Source organism: Dendrobium catenatum, unplaced genomic scaffold (assembly GCF_001605985.2).
Source record: "Dendrobium catenatum unplaced genomic scaffold, ASM160598v2 fragScaff_scaffold_1228, whole genome shotgun sequence".
NCBI lineage: Eukaryota > Viridiplantae > Streptophyta > Magnoliopsida > Asparagales > Orchidaceae > Dendrobium > Dendrobium catenatum.
In genome coordinates, this window is record NW_021319690.1 from 241426 (window position 1) to 261978 (window position 20553).

General features: G+C 35.5%; 1 protein-coding gene across 1 annotated transcript in view; it reads right to left on the reverse strand.

Moving 5' to 3' along the window:
- LOC110096032 (heat stress transcription factor A-1) overlaps nucleotides 1–14772 on the reverse strand; it is a 30729-nt gene extending 15957 nt beyond the window's left edge. Inside the window, exon 1 of the mRNA XM_020821789.2 lies at nucleotides 14287–14772. Within this exon, the coding sequence (XP_020677448.1) occupies nucleotides 14287–14514 (228 nt within the window). The 5' untranslated portion in view covers nucleotides 14515–14772. The remainder of the gene's footprint in view (nucleotides 1–14286) is intronic.
- Nucleotides 14773–20553: the final 5781 nt, after the last annotated feature.

A 20553-nucleotide genomic window follows, 5' to 3' on the forward strand; every position in this document is an offset into this window, starting at 1 on the left:
GTCATGCCCATGACATAATCATGGAGTCTGCTTCATCCCATGCCCCAAATTTGGGATCTCCTTCTTTTGGTCCTCCTCCAAGGAGATGATGTATTTTACCTTTCCCCTTCAAGTAGGTCTTCACAAATTGAGACCACTTCAGGTAGTTCTTCGGTTCTTCCCATTTAGACGATAGGAAGGTTGAATGCTTTGAAGGTCACCTCGTCCTTGGTGCACCATAAAATCCTCAAGTTGGTCAGTGTTTGAAGAAGAGTTAATTTCTGACATTTTTGAATCAAATAATAGTAATGAAGACTATCTATTTGATTTTTGGACAACAATGAGGGCTCCCAAAAATTTTTCTAATCGACAATAAAGGTTGATTTTTTTTTCTTTTTAATAAAACACACCAGCCGAGCCTTTAAAATAAAGGCTCGGATTGGTATAGGGGCACAGATTCGAGCTCTGCCTCGGACGAATCTCGGGTTGGCAAGATCCGAGAAGGTGGAAGCAGGAGTCTGTGTCTGGCCGGGCTCTGCAACCGGCTGTGACCTACTTCTGCCCTAACCAGGCCGCCGCTCTTCCAGGCCAACTCCAATGCCTGCTGCCACGCCTCCGTCCGACTCCACCCCAGCAGTCGAATCCACCCCGCCGAGTCCAATCCCGATGCTTGTCCCGTCTCCGTACCTGCTTTCGATCGGACTTCGTGCGGTTCCTGCCGATCGAGTGGATCCAGAGACAGAAACAAGAAGCTCGCGCAATCGGGTTCTCGTTCAGCAATCGAGACGGACTTCCGATTGGCTTCGAAAGGGTCTTCCGCACTGACGGTTTTGGACGGGTATGACCGCTCCTTCGTATCCTTCATTTCCCTCGTGGCTGCTCGTCTAGGCTCGTTCGTCGATAATTCTGACGGAGTCGAGGCGTCCGTCTGCGACAGCGACTGGCAGAATCAGCACTTCTGGGTCGGCCTCTTGCAGCGTCAGAAGGTTGGATCGTTCGGCAATGAAGGCCTCCCGATCGGCTCTGATACATGTTAAAACTAGAGATTTATGAGGGAAAAGCTTGTCTTTATTCATTACAATCTTCCCTATTTATAGATCTATACAAGATATCCTAATGATGAAACAATAAATTGCAGATTTAATACACAAATAAGAATATAAAATCTTTCCTAAATTCGTTTCCTCATTATGTCGTGATCCATGAGAGTATCCCACGGATTGATCTTTGTGTCCGTCGGATCCTTTGTACTAGGAACGGCTGGATTTCAACAGTTACTATTAGAGCAATGGCTTCAGAATTATTTATTGAAAAGAAGAAACGGAGGGAAAAAAAAAAGCAAACGTACAATTGAATTATGTCTCTACGATTTACAACTCCTAGGCATTTATGTACGACAATAGCATGTAGGATTGGTGTTGTGGTGGCTTTATCACTCGAGTTCTTTGGGAGTTCGAGCCTTGGTTATTTTTTGTGAGACATTATGATATTTTCATAATTTGTGTAGGTAGTAGGGGAGGTTGTAGATTGCTTCGGATTTTATTTTGTTGGAGCCAGCTATTTTTGGAAATCTTAAAATTACATTGTGATTAATTTAAATCTGGATTCAGATTAATCATATGCCAACCTTATTTATTAACTTGGGCTATGAGGAGTTAACAAAAAGGGCCAAAGGTATGTAATTCATAAGTTTTAACTTGAATAAAATTTCTCTTCAAATTTTCAATATTTTGAGTGCAAGTCAGATGTATGATTCCTTTGAACGTGACACAAGTGAAACAACCTAATTTTAGAAAAATAATCTCCTTGCATCAACATGAGGCTTGATTTTACTCTACATTGATAATTTTGTACATTGCCTATTTCCGCATAATTTTTATTAGGTAGTTCAGTGCTCGTGATTTTGGTCAAAAATTGATGCATCATAAATCTATTTTTGTGAAAATTAATTTGTTTGCTTGTCGATTTTAATTGTTTTCAATTTTCTGTTGAAATTCTTAAATATTTCACCATCAATTGAACTTAAAGACTACTATTGCTTATTTCCATTTAAATAAAGTGAATTATTGGATTAATTAGTATCTTGTGATCTATGAATCTTCAATTTTTTTTTCTATCAAACATTACGGATCATATAAGTTGCACTAAGAAATCCAAATCCTGAGTCATCTTGCATCAACAAAACTTTTTTATGCAAAGTCCTCGCTATGAGCTATATACGTCACATATAAATGAATAATTGATTTTCCGTGTTTAAAGATAACCCACCTCTTGTAACAACATTCAACAATTTAAAAGATATACAATACACCCAATGGCACATTAAGATATTCAACCTGATAATGAAACTAATTGCAATAAAAAGCTATATAGATGTAGGATGCTTAAAGGTCTTGCGTTTATTTATGCAACTAAAGATACACACAATGAAATTAAAAAAAAAATGTAGGTTCTCAACTCCTTCAGGAAATATTAGTCAACATTTCAAAAAAATTTGTCCTTCTTGAAAAAGAATTTCTTGTTGATAAGTCAAGGCACTCCAATATTATCCAGCACCCATGCATGGGATAAAGAGAAAGAGAGAGCCGAGGTCAAAATCATCTCAGGAGTGATCAGAAGATCCTTTCCATTGGCTAGAAGTTATTGAACAAAAATAAATCTTGTGAAATCATATCTAATATTTGCCAATGCATTTACTACATTGCTAAAAGACCAATCACTGTTTACCAACCAAATCTAATTCTCTCTTGAGACATTCCAAAAAAAACTAAATTTGTGTTGATTCTTCCACCTAAATAATGAAAGAGATACCTAAATAATGAAAGAGATCTAATCATTCGTTCTTTCTATAGAAAATAGAAGAAAAAATTTTAAATCATAAGTTGATCCAGGTATACATTCAAATTTTCAAAAGGTAAAATGAAAACTTAAACTAGATTAAAGTTCAGAGAAAAAAAAAATTCAATTCGGATCGTTATAGTTTCAATAATATTAATTATCCACATCATTATGTGTTAGTAGAAATAACAATAGTTGAACCGAATCTCTTAGAAATATCTTTTATAACATGTTCTAATCCCCTTTTGAAACTTTTGTCATAATAATTCAAATGGTATCATCTAGTATTTCTTAGATGTTTTGGTCACATAAAACGGCGGCCTTCCGATGACGCAATTAGGAAAGTAGATGTATTAGATTTGACTTACGTTAAAAAAGATAGAGGTGGACTTAAAAAGACTTGGTTAGAAAATATTAAAAGTGAACTTTCTTTATTGGATTTAAATGAGAGTTTGAATCTTAACATGACACAATGGAGAAAAAGGATTCATGTAGCCGACCCCACATAGTGGGATAAAAGCTTGATGTTGTTGTATCATGTTGACTGTTAACTAGCCCGGCCCCACCTCATTCCATTTCACGCCCAAACGATGCTCCCAAATAACACACCCTTTTGTTTCCTAAAAACCGCACTCCCTTTTTTCGTTCACTCAGTTCGCGCATGCAAGGAAGAGGCATAAGTTGTCACAACCCAACCTGATCAGGACTTGTCCTATCGTGTTGAGCTGTGACAAGAAAATCCCAAGACCTAGTTTTGAATGTTTTGAATTCTCTTTCAATATTCATTTTAAATAAACTATTGACTATATAGCTACTAAAACATCCAAATACTGAAAATAAACCCATTCATAATTTTTTTTATTTCATCAAGATGTATTTACACAACAGTACATGACTATGCAGAAGCTACAGAACTAAATAATAAACTAGCCATGACTGTACAAAAATCAAAACATAAAAATACCTATAAACTCAAATCTGATCCTGAACTGCTAATCCACAATCTCCTTCCCTTTCCCAGAAACTAAAACTAGAAACAAAACCACAGTGAGATACAACAGCTCAGCAGGCCATACAAAACAGACTAAATTTTCAAAAAACTTTTATTAAACATTTTGTTGAATATTTAAAATTAGTTAAATGCAATCTAATAAATTATTGTACCGAGAAATGCAATACGAACATAACAGTTATCCAATTATTTAAAAAATAATAATGACCAAATGAATAAATTGCAATTTTTATCATAGAGTAGTTCATATCACATTCCCCAAATCCAAACAAAATCTCAAAAGATTCTAGCCCCTTATGACACCCTTTTGTACTTATGGCACCAGAACATGGCTTATAGCCATCAAAATGTTTTATGGGCACTAGAATATTTTTTGACACAAACAGAATCTCAAAAGATTATGGCCCCTTATGACTATCAGCAGATATTATTTAATCACATATGCACATTTTTCATTATATTATAGCAGTTAAAGCATAATTAAGCATGTATCAGAATTGCACACTCTAACAGTAAACAACATAAAATCCTACTAGGTAAAAATGTACATTTTCAAAAAAAATGTTGACCAAGTAGAACACACATCTCAACATTCAAATCATTTTTCCATAGAGGATGCTATAATGGCTCATGATATGTTATCAAACAGGTGATAGTGTAAGGCAAATTCATAAAAAGAAGAGGATAAATGATCAAATGATATATAAGAATAAATAAGATAGGTAATAGGTTGTTATTTACCATTTGGTGGGAAAATTGGTAGGTAAAAAAAACCATACCACCGATTTCCTTTCTGAATACGAGAATACCCAATGAACATATCCTAAATGGCATGGTAAAATAGCTTTCAATGTAAATAAATGTATGAATAAAGAAGACAACTAAATATCCAAGATGTAAGAGAAAATAGAGGATGGAAGGGAAAAAGAAGAAATAAAGGTGAAAGGTTATAGGAGAGAAGAGAGTGAAAGGTTATAGAAAAAAAGAGAGAGAATGTTATTGTAAGATGGCAAGTGTTCAAGACTGCATCCCACTAAAACTAACAAGAAACAATCATAAGAAACACTAAAGTTTGGGCAATGTTAAGTTGATGGAGATTTTTAAATTTAGCAACACCTTTCGATTGAAAATGTATAAGAATAAGAGATTTGATGAATAATACTATTATCTAAACAAATAGTACGAAAATGAGATTGCATAAATTCCACAATACTATTAGGAATAAAATTTTTATTAATGAAGAGAAATGATCTTCTAATTCTAGATAAAAAGTTTAAAATAGATATAGGAATTATACCTGATATTTAATAAAGACCTAAGTTATCCTAGTATTAATTTCCAAAAAAAAAAAGTTATCCTAATATGAATATCAATGAAAGTGACAAAATACTACAATTATAGGTGAATATGAAAAAGATTAGGATCCAAATGTCTGAGTGAACACAATCAAAAGGACGAGTTAGGCAACTAGTGGTATAGAAAGGATGGGACACACAATGGGGTTTTCACATATCGTAGGAAGGACAATCAAACTTATAATTGTCTTGGTCCTGCCACCATGTCCACAGCAGTCCCTATCACCCTTAAAGAAAGCAACCAAATTTAATTAAAAGTTAGTGTTAGGAGCGAAGAGCTAAGTTGCATGAAGAAATGGGGAGAAAGAAATAATAGTATTAGGAATCGTGAAGTATGCCATTACATGAGATTGCATGCCCTATAGGAAAGGATGCAGATGAGAGATAAATTTAGCCGTAAGAATTTTTTTGTTATGCATTTGCCAAATAGTTGAGGCAGTTATGAAGAGAGAGTATTAAAGTAACTTATCATATTTGCCTCTAAAAATGCTATAGTATTCTTGGATATGCATATCATTTTGATGGAGAGAGAATATCTCAAAGCAAAGAGCATAAAAAAGAGATCATTTACCTGAAACTAGATGGAACGAACAAACGAAGTCCCAAATCTTCTTAGTAAAGTGTCAAAACATTATAAATGGAGCAATGAATATTCAAGGTTACTGAGGAATAAAAAAAGGATGACGTACTTAGACGCTCGCCATTTGAAAATGATGATGGTGTCATTGCTATGTGAAGGAGACATGTCAAATTAGTTGAGTTTGTCATGAGAATCAACGAGATAATGAAAATCCCTTGAAAAATAGGAGATAACTGATACCACTAAGTTTAGCAATTGTATCAATAGTGGAGAAGGTTTTTGGGTCATTTTGGAAAACCATGAAGATGTGAGAAAGAAAACAACAAAGTTTATAAGCTATCTTAAATCAATGAGAAGTGAAGTGGGAAGTGATCATACCCTAAAGTAGCGGGCTAGCATCATCAAATGCACCGTACCATTATAACAACGGCCAGCAAATATAAGTGCGGGCATTGATGAGTTTTGTTGTAGCTGCAAACATGAAAGATAGCAAGGTGGCAGCTGCTTGGTGATGAGCAATGGAGAGGGAGTCTGCACAAGGATTTTGAGATCAATAGAGGGTGAGCGTAAGGAGGGGTCAAGGACATAACATAAGCAAGCAGAGTGAGAAGTAAAAACAAGGCCATGACAATAAATAGATGCATAAAGTGGGGTTGAGAATGTACACGGGTGTAGGTCAAGCACAAGTTAAGTGGGAGCGATGGGAAGGCAGGGCAGAATCAAAACAAGGAGAATTCGGGGTTAGCAAGACAACTAGAGTAGGGCTTTCTTCCACTTATTATCATATTAAGGAAATATATTGTGAGCTCCGAAAATTCGGCCTCGGTCTCCACTCGCTTTTCTTATTCGGCGAGGGAGTTTTAACGAACTAAGTTCCGAGGTAAATTTTGGAAGGCAGATGAGTTTGTAGATAAGACACTACCCAGAGATTTCGCCCTCATTTTGCGAGGACTTTATGATCTGAGTTCTGGTTTCCTATAGGCGCAAGCCCCTATAGGTATTGTTTTATAAGTTAATTATAATTAAAAATAATTAATAATAATAAAAGGAAATAAAATAAAAATAAAATAATATATATATAAAAAAAAAACAAATATTCCTATACCTAAAGGGGGTCGGGTAGAGGAGAGTGAGCTGAGTTGAGTTGAGTGGCTGAGTTGAAGTGGGTAGGATTTTAGTGGGCTAAGTGGAGTGAGTTGAGTGAGTCAGAGTGAGTTGAGTGAGTGAGCTTGGGGATTAAAGGGGGTTATTTGGTTTGGTTATGAGAAAGTATCGGCTGAGAGGTGGATCGGGCAGAGGGGGCTTTCGGATTTAGGAGAGAAGATCGAATGGAGGAGCTCGGCCAAATGGGATCGGGCGGCTACAAGTAGGCATGATGGATCTCTCTCTCGGGTTGGAGTCGGCACAGGCAGAGGGGGCGACGGGTTCCTGGGTTGGATCGGACAAAGACAGAGGAGCGGGGAGGACTAGGGCAGAGGCGACAGGCTTCTTGCTGGAGCTTGAGTTTCTCTCTCTCTCTCTCTCTCTCTCTCTCTCTCGGGTTGGAGTCGGCACAGGCAGAGGGGGCGACGGGTTCCTGGGTTGGATCGGACAAAGACAGAGGAGCGGGGAGGACTAGGGCAGAGGCGACAGGCTTCTTGCTGGAGCTTGAGTTTCGGGATAAGGAGTCGGACGGGAGGAGTAGCGACGGGATTTTGCTGGAGATCAGAGCTTTCGCGTGGAGGATGGGGGAGAGCAGTTCGAACGGGAGAAGAGATCGCGTGTAGAGCAGCACCCGAAGACTCCATTTACTCTGCTATTTAACGACGCGTTTGGGCTCTCGATCGAGGTGAGGTCGCAGATTTTCAGCAGGATTTACGGAGACGTGATGCGAACGGCGCCGATTTCAGCCATATTTGCGGATCCGACGGGTAAGAGGTATGCACGTTAGATTTTGGCTTCCTCTTTCTTTTTGTTCTTTTGTGTATAAGATGCGGGTCAACATATATGCATACATGATGAATACAAAAGAAACAAAAAGGAAAAGAATATTCATAATTATGGGTATATAAAATGAATATCTTCCTAATCAGATAATCTCTTAATATAACTCATCCTAATCTTACTTTTCCAAATATATGTCACCCGTTATTAAAGTAAAATTTTCCATTCCATTCTAAGCTGAAACATTTATTACTGCATTCTTAGAAATAGAACCAATGGGAAAATCTAACATCAGCTTTGCCCTCGACGCTCATACTTCAAAATTAACAATGTGGTCACTAATATCGCCTGCTACTATACTCACACATCCACTCCCTCTTATCAAACTTTTTTTTTTCATTTTTTATAAAGTAATTTGTACTTGCTTTATCTATGAAAGAGCGCTCTTTTGTAATTACTCAGTTTAAAAGGGAGAGCATAACCACATATACAATTATAAGGGCAATGATGTTGTGGGTAAGCAAACCTATGTTGCAAACCTCCACTAAAAAAGGATATTCTAAAAATAGGCGAAAGATGATATTATGCATCCTGTATTGTTATCAATCTCATCATTTACCACCACAGAGCATACTTTTTAAAAGAAGTTCAATAAATATATCATGACTATGATATTCTATATTCAAGGGAGTCATCTACGTGAGAACACAACATGGTAGAAATAGGAAAACATAGAACCAATTTTCTCAATCATAAAATGATGCAGGACAAAGTAAATTGATCATGCATATAGAGATTTATGCTAGGGAATAAATAAAAAACAGCAAATTTAAACTCCAAGAAAATTTATCAAGACAAGAAATTTAGGCAACGCAATTACGCAGAAATAAGAAACTTGACTAGTAGCGACATTCACAATTTAAAGGGAGTAAAGTAATTAAAACTCTGAGAACATGGATAGCTAGAGTCCCACTTTTAATTTAGGATTAGTTGCAAATGAAGTCCGAAGCTCTTGATTAAGAAAGTAGCCTAAGCAGATTAGTTGCTACACTAGTTTGATGCTATTTTGGAGGGGAGAATAAGATATCTAGGCTAAACAGTAAATAAGAGAATATGTAAGACACTTATCTTGCTTGGACGTTGAACAAAGTGTTGAGGCCAATAACTTCCTTGGTAGACAACAACTTTTGCTAAATCTCTGAAAGGGATTCTCTATGGTGACTTTGGAGGACAACGTTTACTGATTTAATTGTTTTGGGAAGGGAGAATGTTGTTTGGAGTGTTAGTGGAGGCTAAAGGGATGGTGTAAAGGGTCTAATGGAGGAGTGTGGAGTTTTCTAATGACTAGAAAATTAGTGAGGATTACTTTTGGCTGTTTTGGGAAGGGGATATAGTGAAAAATGTGGTTTAGTGATTGTTGGGAAAAGTAGGCAGCAGGTTTGGGGGAGTTGGAAGGTTATGTGGCTTTTATTTAATAGGGAAATGAAGAGGGGCTTTGGGAAAGTTAAAAGACAACGCTTTTAACTTTAGGGAAAAGGTTTTGGAGAATACGAAGAGGCTTGTATTTAATAGGGAAATGAAGAAGGGCTTTGGGAAAGTTAAAAGACAGCACTTTAACTTTTGGGAAAAGGTCTTGAAGAGTACGAAGAGGCTTGTATTTAATAGAGAAATGAATAGGGGCTTTGAGAAAGTTAAAAGACAGCACTGTAACTTTTGGGAAAAGGTTTTGGAGAATACAAAGAGGCTCAAGGTGACTTTCCAACTTCCAATGAGGAAGTTGTAAAGACATAATTTTGTTGGTTGTTGAGAGGGAAAATTTCAGTGTTTTTTTTGGAAGAGGAAGGGTCACCAAAGTGGATGTTGGGTGGTTGGTTACTAGCACTAGGAGGGAGGGTAAACGGAGGGTTGTTGGTGGGGTTAGAAGGCTTTGGACAGCAGGTTTCTAAGTAGAAATTTGCTGCAGGAGTTTGGGAACACCGGTTGGGAGTAGGGGAAGGGTTCGGTTGGGAGTTGGGAAGGAGATGGAGAGACTTGAGAACAAGGATAAAATCAAGAGCCAACGGCTGTTGGGTATTTCACACTCACACCACTAAACTAATCTTTACCAAGCTACTTAGAAAGAAGAAAACTAAGCTCCAAAGGTAAAAACGTTTTCAGCATTCATTAACCAAATTACAAAGGATGAGGGCTCCTATATATAAGCCCAAAAAGAAGAAAAAATGACAAAACCAAAATACCCTTGGTCACTAAACATAACATCCCCTCACATGAGGGAAAAATAGGAAATAAAACAACACAAATCCAAAAGATCAAATAAAACAAACTACATATACAACGACTCAATCACGGCCATTGATCTCCGGCCTCGGCGACGATAAACTTTCCATGACTGGATGTCCCCATCATAAAGGGTATTGAATGTTTATTGCTTTCTTTATAAAAGCTCAACCCACACAGAAACAACTGGTAAAGCACATTAAAAACATCCAACCTTTCAATTTACATTTTTATTTCACTTTATGGGCAAGAATATCAAAAGTTATTTATTCTTCTCTAATAAACAAAGAGCACCTTAGCTTACTCGAGTTAACTTCATGTTGCTTTATGTGATGCACTAAGGATATGGTCATTCTTTTATGTCAGCTGAATTTTCTGCTCTCAATGAGAAGAGCCCTTCTCCTCTATAAATGGGTACGCTATGATGTTTTAGGATGATGTTGATGGAATAAAACCATAATGGTGCACTCTACTCCTAATCCATGTCTCTTATCCCCTCTTATACACACTATTCATCCCAAACAAAAATACAACTCCCCATCGTGAATGGCAAAAATTTGCTCATCGTTGGTTTACTATGGGAGTTTTGATTGTGATAATTGGTTGTCACTTGAAAGCTCAAGATTGGGGGGGAAGACCTAGTGATTACAATAAACTTCTCCACTTCCATCCAAAGCCCAATCTCTTCTCTTCCTCTCTCCCCTCATTTTGATTCCTCACCCTTCCTACTAGCCTACCCGAGCCTTATCCCCTCTCTACCAGCCACCACTAACTAAACTTCTCATCACCAAACCCATCTAACCAATCCTTCATCCACATAATCAAAACTTATTCTAAACCAAAAAAGCACACCATAAAGCTCACACATCCAACCCCTAGCCGTCTCCTCTTAGTCTTCACCTCAATACCATCATCACTAGAGACCTGTAATTAGAACAAGAAGATGATAAATCAGCTTCCATCGGATTGGTATGTTTGTCCGTTCACAAAATGGAGTTGAGTGATCCTTCATTAAGGTAAAAACCGATGTAGATAGTATAATACGGAAGGTCACTATCCATCTATGGAAACAAGCTATAAATCATCAAGGAATATGAGCGCCAATACATTCCACATGGATAACAATTCATGCAAATCTCCAAGTAATGCTTGCATAATCATAAAATTAGAAAATTTCATAGAAGTTTTATCAAGGAATACACTGAAGAAGTACAAAAACAACATTAACCATTGGTTGTCATTCTAACCACCACTCAAAAACTGGCATTTTCCACATTTTTGTTGATACAAAAGCACAAAATGAATTACACCAGCCACAAGACAAGCAACCAAAGATTCCTTGAACCTTCATGTCATTTAAACCATAGAAAACTTCCTTGAACGCCTAATGGTTCTTTGCAGGATATCCACTAAATGCCTTAGATTATTTAATTAACATTATAGGATAACAATCAAAAATAAAAGAAGGAGATCAGTAACAGGAACAGATGTTAGATAACAGAAATCATATGATGAAAAAAGGGGAATGTAAAACAATGGAAAAATAATACTACCAATGGGCATTAACTCCTGCGGTATTGCCTCAACCTTACAAAAGGTGGGTGAGGGGTTCAGCTCCCATCTTGACATATTTCCAACAAAAAATAAAAAAGATTTATGGCAAGGAAGAAAAATCAACATGCAAAATAAGCAAATTATCAAGCTTTTCAAATACATGAATTAAAATGTATTTTAGACTGTAACGGAAGTTAACATGTAATACTAGTAATTCAGCAAACCAGTTATGCACAGTTTATCATCATTAAATCAACTATACCACCATAATCAAATTAAGGATCCAAACTCAAATGAATTCCATTGATCAACTTTGGGATTGCTACAAAACAAGGGGAACAATATCTGAATCATTTTAAGGCGCGAAGTATGTATTTCAGTGCATCTACAGACCATGCGCCTAAATGGAATTGTTTAAATCAGTTCTTAGTATCACAACAAGCAAACTGAGCATCAAAAATAGTTAATAAAAGAAAATGAAATAACACATTGAATTAATTCTCATTGCATCTGAATAAAAAGTGATCTGAAATGGAGCAACAGAACAGATGAAGTTTTGATAATAGAATGTTACAAGCAAAAGTTTCTTCACATGTAATGAGCACAAAAAGGATTAAATCAGCTGCAAGAAAAAAATATTTAGAAGCACACTGAAGAGCAGTTTGCTACAAAATTTAATAACGAAGAACTAGATATTCTCATAATTTCACTTAAAATTCATCGCCCTTGTCACAAGTAACAAAATGTTATAAGCCACCTTTACTGAAAATGACGAAGAACTACCTTAGATGTTTGATCGAAATATTTAGCTTATAAAAGAAAGAACAAATGAATCTTACACGAGACTAAAAAAAATACACCAACTAATTTCTACACTAAACCTTGGAAGGATCTATTTATAACATTTAATTAACAGATTTTCAACCAAAGGAGAACATATTGTATCTTCCAATTCAAAGAAAAAACCCCAGTTGCAATACATCAACTACCAAAATGGTGAGCAACTCAAAATAAATGATGCAACTGAGTGAACGGAGTTTTGATAATGGAATGGGATGAGCGAAAGCTTCTTATCATGTAAGAAGTGCAAAATGGGCTAAATAAACGTTAAAAAAAATAATTAGACGATGAGTGAAGAGTGATCTTCTATAAAATCAATAAAGAAGAACTTGCTATAATGAGACAAGTTCGCTATTGATTCAGCATCATGTCAAAAGAGAGAGCATAAGGTGTAAGCCACTTTTTGTCCATAAAGACAAAGAACTTCCCTAGATAGCAATCCAAAGTTTTGACATAGCAAGGAAAGAATAAAAGAATCTTACACAATACTAAAAATAATCACGACAATCAACATGCAAAATAAGCAAATTCTCAAGCTTTTCAAATACATGAATTAAAATGTATTTTAGACTGTAACGGAAGTTAACATGTAATACTAGTAATTCAGCAAACCAGTTATGCACAGTTTATCATCATTAAATCAACTATACCGCCATAATCAAATTAAGGATCCAAACTCAAATGAATTCCATTGATCAACTTTGGGATTGCTACAAAACATGGGGAACAATATCTGAATCATTTTAAGGCTCGAAGTATGTATTTCAGTGCATCTGCAGACCATGCGCCTAAATGGAATTGCTTAAACCAGTTCTAAGTATCACAATAAGCAAACTGAGCATCAAAAATAGTTAATGAAATCAAATGAAATAACAAATTGAATTAATTCTCATTACATCTGAATAAAAAGTGAATTGAAATGGAGCAACAAAACAGATGAAGTTTTGACAATAGAATGTTACAAGAAAAAGTTTCTTCACATGTAATGAGCGCAAAAAGGATTAAATCAGCTGCAAGAAAAAAATATTTAGAAGCACACTGAAGAGCAGTTTGCTATAAAATTTAATAACAAAAGAACTAGATATTCACATAATTTCACTTCAAACTCATTGCCCGTGTCAGCAAGTAACAAAATGTTATAAGCCACCTTTACTGAAAATGATGAAGAACTTCCATAGATGTTTGATCAAAATATTTAGCTTATAAAAAAAAGAACAAATGAATCTTACACGATACTAAAAAAAAATAATCCAAATAATTTCTACACTAAACCTTGGAAGGATCTACTTATAACATGCATTCCCATCTAATTAACAGATTTTCAACCAAAGGAGAACCTATTGTATCTTCCAATTCAAAGAAAAACCCCAGTTGCAATACATCAACTACCAAAATGGTGAGCAACTCAAAATAAATGATGCAACTGAGTGGACGGAGTTTTGATAATGGAATAGGATGAGCGAAAGCTTCTTATCATGTAAGAAGTGCAAAATGGGCTAAATAAACGTTAAAAAAAATAATTAGACGATGAGTGAAGAGTGATCTTCTATAAAATCAACAAAGAAGAACTTGCTATAATGAGAGAATTTCGCTATTGATTCAGCATCATGTCAGAAAGAGAGAGCATAAGGTGTAAGCCACTTTTTGTCCATAAAGACAAAGAACTTCCTTAGATAGCAATCCAAAGTTTTGACATAGCAAGGAAAGAACAAAAGAATCTTACACAATACTAAAAATAATCCCGACAATCGCTACAGTGAGCCCAAAAACCTTCCACTTCTAACAGACATTCGACCAAAGTAGAACCTGATTTGCATCTCCGAGTTAAAGAATAAACTAAGATGCAACGAAAACCTACCAAAAAAAGGTCACATCCCGCTAAGGAAAGAAATAAATAATCAAAGTAATGGAAAAGGGCCAGGGCTCACATAGGTATTGAGCTGGCGGACGAAGCTGGAGAAGTTGTTGTGCTTAAAGTACTTGGGAAGGAGATCACGCGCAAACTCTGGCGGGTTCCACACAACGAAGGTGTTGTTTCCCGGCCCCCAAGACACGATCGAGTCCGTCGTGGGATCATCCACCATATCATACGTCTTACTAAGGAACGGTGGAGGCCCTCCACCGGCCAGAACCGCTCCGCTACTTCCTCCCTCCATCTCTTCGACGATCCGCGGTCGTAGATCAATTAAGCTGTGGTCATCCGGTTTCCACAGTCTTCGTACGAGGCAGTGGTCGGAAATGAGTCAAATAACAAAGAAATAGGAGAGGCGAATCCATCCATCCGTAGAAAGGTTGCGCTACGAAAACGGTGGTGGCGCTAACAGTTCTGAGATAGAAAGAGACCGTTCGACGAGAGAAAGAGAGCAATTGCTGCGGGAAACCAATCTGCTTGAAACCAATGGGGATGAGCAAAATAACGTAGTGACGAAATTATAAATAATTTCTAGTTGCGAATCAGGAGACCTTTCAGCTAAAATCACAAGCCTTCGTTGTGCTATGGCTCTGTTTGACGGCTGAGCTCAGTCGCCGGCCCGCAAGCACAAGTGGAAGCCAGTGCAATTGTCAAAAGTCACCCTATAGAAACAGGAATTGTCAAAAAACATCAAGCAATTGTGTAATTTTTTAGAGGGTTTTACATACATGCAACTTTATTTTATGCTATTTACATATCTAATACCCAAAATATTAATATTACATGACTACCACCCATAGAACAAATTTAGGTACATGAAATGAAATTGTAAAGTTTATAGGATGGTATGAATGGTATAAATGAATTATAGAAGTTATATATATGATATTAAAGTTGTATATTAGTGGTATGCATGTAATATTAATGTTTTGGGTGTTACATATATAAATAGCATGAAATAAAGTGGTATGTATGTAAATTTCCCAAATTTGTAATGTTAAATCTATTTTAAACCTATTTTATATTAATATTTTTTAAATAAATCAGCTTACAAGTTATAAGTGAAATCAGGGCTGGCTCAAATTTAGCTCGTTAGCCTATCAAATTTTGCTCACTAACCATTAATTGAGTCGAACTCGAGCTAGCTCGTAAGTTGGTTTGACTCACTTACGCCTCTCCCACAAAGCCATAAAACACTAGGTCAAATAGATAATTAAGAATTTGATCGTATATTTACATACATATCTAACACCTAAATTTATATTTATTTATAAATCAATTTAATGTATATTTTATTATAATTTAAAAAATAAAAATATCATATAAAGAACTATAAAAATTTATATGTATTTAGCATTTTATTTTACTACTTTACCATATATTTTGTTTTTAATAAACAAAAAATTATTTTTAAAATCTAAACTGAAAAACTATAAATTACAATATTGCCATCGCACGCGCATTGCGATGAACGACATACCTAAATATACAACACAATAATAGAATAGTAAGAATATAGTTTTTAATTCTAATAATGTTAAAATAAAAAATGTTGAAAGAGATGTTTCCAAATATTAAAAGAATTTGCATTTTTATAATGCAGCGTCGTCACCTGAGACTTCATGGTTAACTTGCTTTGTTTTTATCACTTAAAGCACATTCGGCTGAAAATTAGGATTTTTTTTTTCTATAAAAAAATTTTAAAAGCTATTTTCTCAGTCATAATTTATATTTTATAATGATATGCTTACTTTTTCAAATCTTATTAAAAGAGGAAAAACCTACTATGTACTGTTTTTTTTAATAATTTTGATTGATAAGTAAAGACTTTGTTTGGAATACTTTTTTTTTTTTTTAGCCCTAATGCACTAATGTGAGGCTAAGATTAATCCTAAAAAATAATCATAAGCTCAAAAAATATCAAAATATATTGCCCTCAATTAAATAGTATATGCCTAGCAAAGAAAACACAAATGTTTTTTTTTTTTTTTAATAAGAAAACACAAATGTTAAATTGTCACCTAGTTGCACCGTAGGGTTTCGATCACTGCATAAGGGTTTTCATCATCGTCCCAATAGAAAAAGTTGCACAAGTTGGGAAAATCCTAATTTTCCACTCGAATAACATCTGACCAGAGCTTAAGCAGAGACAATGCCTGCATCAACAAAATAGCCACAAGCCCACAAGAGACAGTAAAATTCAATAACAACAATCATAAGAGACATGAACTAAGGAACAACAAAATAAAACCAAGAACAATATACAATCAACAACATACCTATGTTGAACTAACATTGAAATAGAATGCAACCAACAACAATTCAACCAAAGAAACTAAAAACAGCAGACAAAAACCACGAATCTAACAAACAAGTAGGAAGAACGAACACTGAAGAAGCAGGCGGAACTAATATTGCAAAATAAATGTTCATCAGGAAGAACAAAAGTTGAAGTTTAATGCATATATGATGGAAAAGTAAATGTCAAAATTATATGATATGTGAAAAAACAACTTGAGATGCATTTGTCTATTGCTAAACCAAGCATAAGATTAAGCAATAATAAATGACCAAGTAAATAAAATATACAGCATAAGTGAATGAGTTGTAAGCTGTAAATACAAATTTTAAACAACCATCAGAGAGAATAAGCAAGCATAAAAAGTCTCATCATCTTAAAATATAAGTTCTGAGCTTATTATGCCCCAATGAATAAGATAAAGTGAGCAAGTTTCATATCTTCAATGCACCAACATTTTTGTTGCCTATGAATTTAGCTTCAAAGCTAAGCCTTTAGTCTTAAGAGATTCAACAAAGTTGTTTTAAAATAGTTGCAAAAATCCCATCAAACCATGAACTAGTTTTGTGAATTTGACTTAAGGTTTAAGATAATTGGAAGCTAATTGATTGATTAAGTTACGAGTGACGAAGTAAAGTTGGAAGCACCAACATAATTAGTTATAGAAAGGAGTCATATAATAAATAAAGAGTTCAACATTAATTAAATAGGCATTCATTTTAGACACTCTATCTACACTACTATAGAAATTGAACCATTGCCTTCCTTACTCTCATTTTCACTCTCATTTTCATTGAAATCTAAGCCCATGATATTTTTGTAATAGCATGAAGTTCATGATCCCTTAGATCTATAGGAAAAGTAAGAAAAATAAGTTGTCCTATGTCATAATCATCCTTTATTTTTAATTTTGTAGGTGACATTTCAAATTGCGAGTGCCCTTTTTACAATCACAAGTTCACAACAGTAGACTAACCCACATTTTCTATATTTATAATGTTGTTTGCTATCATTTGCAAGATAACTCCACACAACATAAGCCATATTTTTTCTTTTATTTTGTACTCTTCCCACATGTAATTATGTGTCACCAATTTCCTCGTCATCAACATCATTAAATTCATCATTATCAATAGGTAATGGCATATTATGTTCAACAGGATTACTTACAATAATAGTATTAGAATCCTCCATCTAGACATAAATTTCAACATATTTAAAAGATAAATCTCTAACGGAACCTCAATATACATCGTAATTAATTGAATTAAATGTAGAAACTTCAATAATTTGAATCACTTTTACATTCATATGTAAGGGATTCTCGTATAAAAAAAGTTCTCTCATACTTAAATCCACAAGCATAGTGTAATGATTGCAAATATCTCATACTTAAATTCACTAACATTGACTACATAGAAAGTTATAGAAACGCATAATAAATTGCATTTCAGCAATACACTAAATACAACATACCGAATAAATTTTCAGCATACAAATTTAACTAATTTCAGCATACCAATTACTTTGTTATAACATGCTAAAGCATTTCAATAATACAATATTTCAGCATACCAATTATATTTCATACCATAAAGCTTAATGATTGAAGTATTACATAACTAAACTATTACAACATCCTAAAGTTTTTCAGCAATAAAGCGTTTCATAACCTAAAGTGTAACCATTACATTAAATATTTAAGGAGATGAACAAAGTAACAAACAATATACGAAAACATTTTAGTATTTGCCAAGTTACAATGTTTCCATTAGTTCATTTCAGCATACTAAAGCATCACATGATTACAATTTTAGAAGTTTAGTATTGAAACAACACAACACATCAATAATTTGAGGATATAAAAAAATTTACCATCTGTGGACCTCCGAAGGAGCACCGCTCGCGGGGGTTCGAATGCAGAGAGTACGGCCGCACTATCCCGTAGGACAAAGCGATCGTAGGCCTCTACGCTCGACACGAACGGGTCGATGGGAGGGCAGATTGGATCGCGCATACGACTAACCATTGGGGATAGATGCTGTCGCCAGCACACCCCGATGGGTAGCAATATACACGACCTAATCACGGGTTTCCCCCACCCGATATGAGAGATCGAGTGGGGTAAAGTAGATTGCGGGGCCAAGTTTCCCACGGGCGCAAGCCCCCGTGGTTAATTACATCCCGGGCCGGAGCCCGAGAAGACTCTCGATTAAGGATCATACATTATCTTTTCCAAAAGTGAGATCGGCACAAGGGTATAGACTAGGAAATCCTACTCAAAGGAAAGAAAGGTCTCAAGGGTTGAATCAATGAGATTCAGTTAGTGTCTGGGGAAAACTTAGATGAGCTCAAGTTGGAGAAATATCTGTTATATTCCGGATACGATGAATTCTATTATTCTGGTGCCGTGAGCACATTTAACTTAGCTATTAATTATTCAGCGAATTTCTGGTGCCGTGAGCACAAGGGAGACATAAGGGTCAGAATCCGTAGAGATTCTGTTTAGTTTAGTTTAGCTGTTAATTAAATATCTGATTCTGATTCCGTATCTGTTCTGTAAGCAATTATGATTCTGTTGATGTGATCTGTCTGATCTGATCTGTTTGATTTGATATCTGTTCCATTTAGTTCTGTTCTGATATGATTTTTGTACAATTCTGATACGATCCCGTTCTGTTCTGATATCATCTGAATTTCTGATTTCTGTACGATTCTGACTCTGATTCTGGTTTGATATATGTCCGTATAAGTTCTGATTTGATTCTGTTCTGATTTGAGATACGATTCTGTTCCGATTTCTGTTTGGATTTTGGTCTGATGTATTTGGTTTTGGATTCTGAGAATTTTGATTGGAGGTTTGTTGCTTTGCTGAGCTGTTGAGCTCACTCTTGTTTTCTGGTGATTTTCAGGTTCTGGGAAAGGGAAGGAAGTCCAGGACTAGAGTTCAGAGTCCGATCTGTGATAGGTACTTTTTTACTTTTGATTTTTGTACGGTCATGGCTTTTCTTCTGTATTTCTTCTGTTAGCCATGTACCGTATTTGTAGATGATTGTTTTGAGGAAAAGAAAAATATAGATGTTTTGTTCCGCTGCAATTGACGATTCATAGTAGCTCTGTGTCTGTCTGTGTTTTTCCTTTTGAGTTGAAATATTTGGAAGATTCAGTTCAGTAAGCAAATTCCAAAGCCAGATCCTGGATTAAAGGTTTAGTCGCAGCCCGGTGCGAACAGGATCCGTCCCGGATCGGGTCGGGTCGTGACAGGACCAAGGGCTTAGTAATTTTTATTTTTTTTAACATTTAATGTTATGACTTATAGAACTATAGATTGCGGGATTTGGGTCAAACTGAGGTTGTTTTCGGGTTAGCAGGTTGACCATAATACAACTCGATTTATAAATAGGTCAAAAAATAAAGATCCAAATATGAACCATTTGTTAAACGGATCAACTCAAACTCTGATTTTCTTAGTTGAGTTATTAGTTCACATCGTTAATTGACACTCCTATTCTTGTCGACCAAGTCCGCTAGCTATTCCACCCAATGACTCCAATAACAATATTCACCATCTTCCACTAAGAGCCCTATCTACTTTATAAATCCTTAAGAGTGAGGCCACCTCCATGTATGATGTACATGATGGTTTCTTTTTCCCACATATGATGCCCACCTTAGATTTGTAATTGCTTATCTTTGCACCACAGTTCAAATTATTGGTGCATCCTGAATAACATCTTCCATGACATTCACTTAAGGGAAATTCATCTCGGGTTATCACTATCCGACTTCTCAGTCAAGCCCCTACCCCTATTTGTCTCTAGCCATTTACTCATCAATCATTTACCATATTATCATTATTTCCTCAAAGCTTTTTAGAACATGCCTTCGCATGCATGCTCCAAAATCAGCTAAGCTCTTTCTAAATTGGCTCGCATCTATCCACTTATATAAAACTCATTTCTTATTTAGTAAAAGTGGAAATAG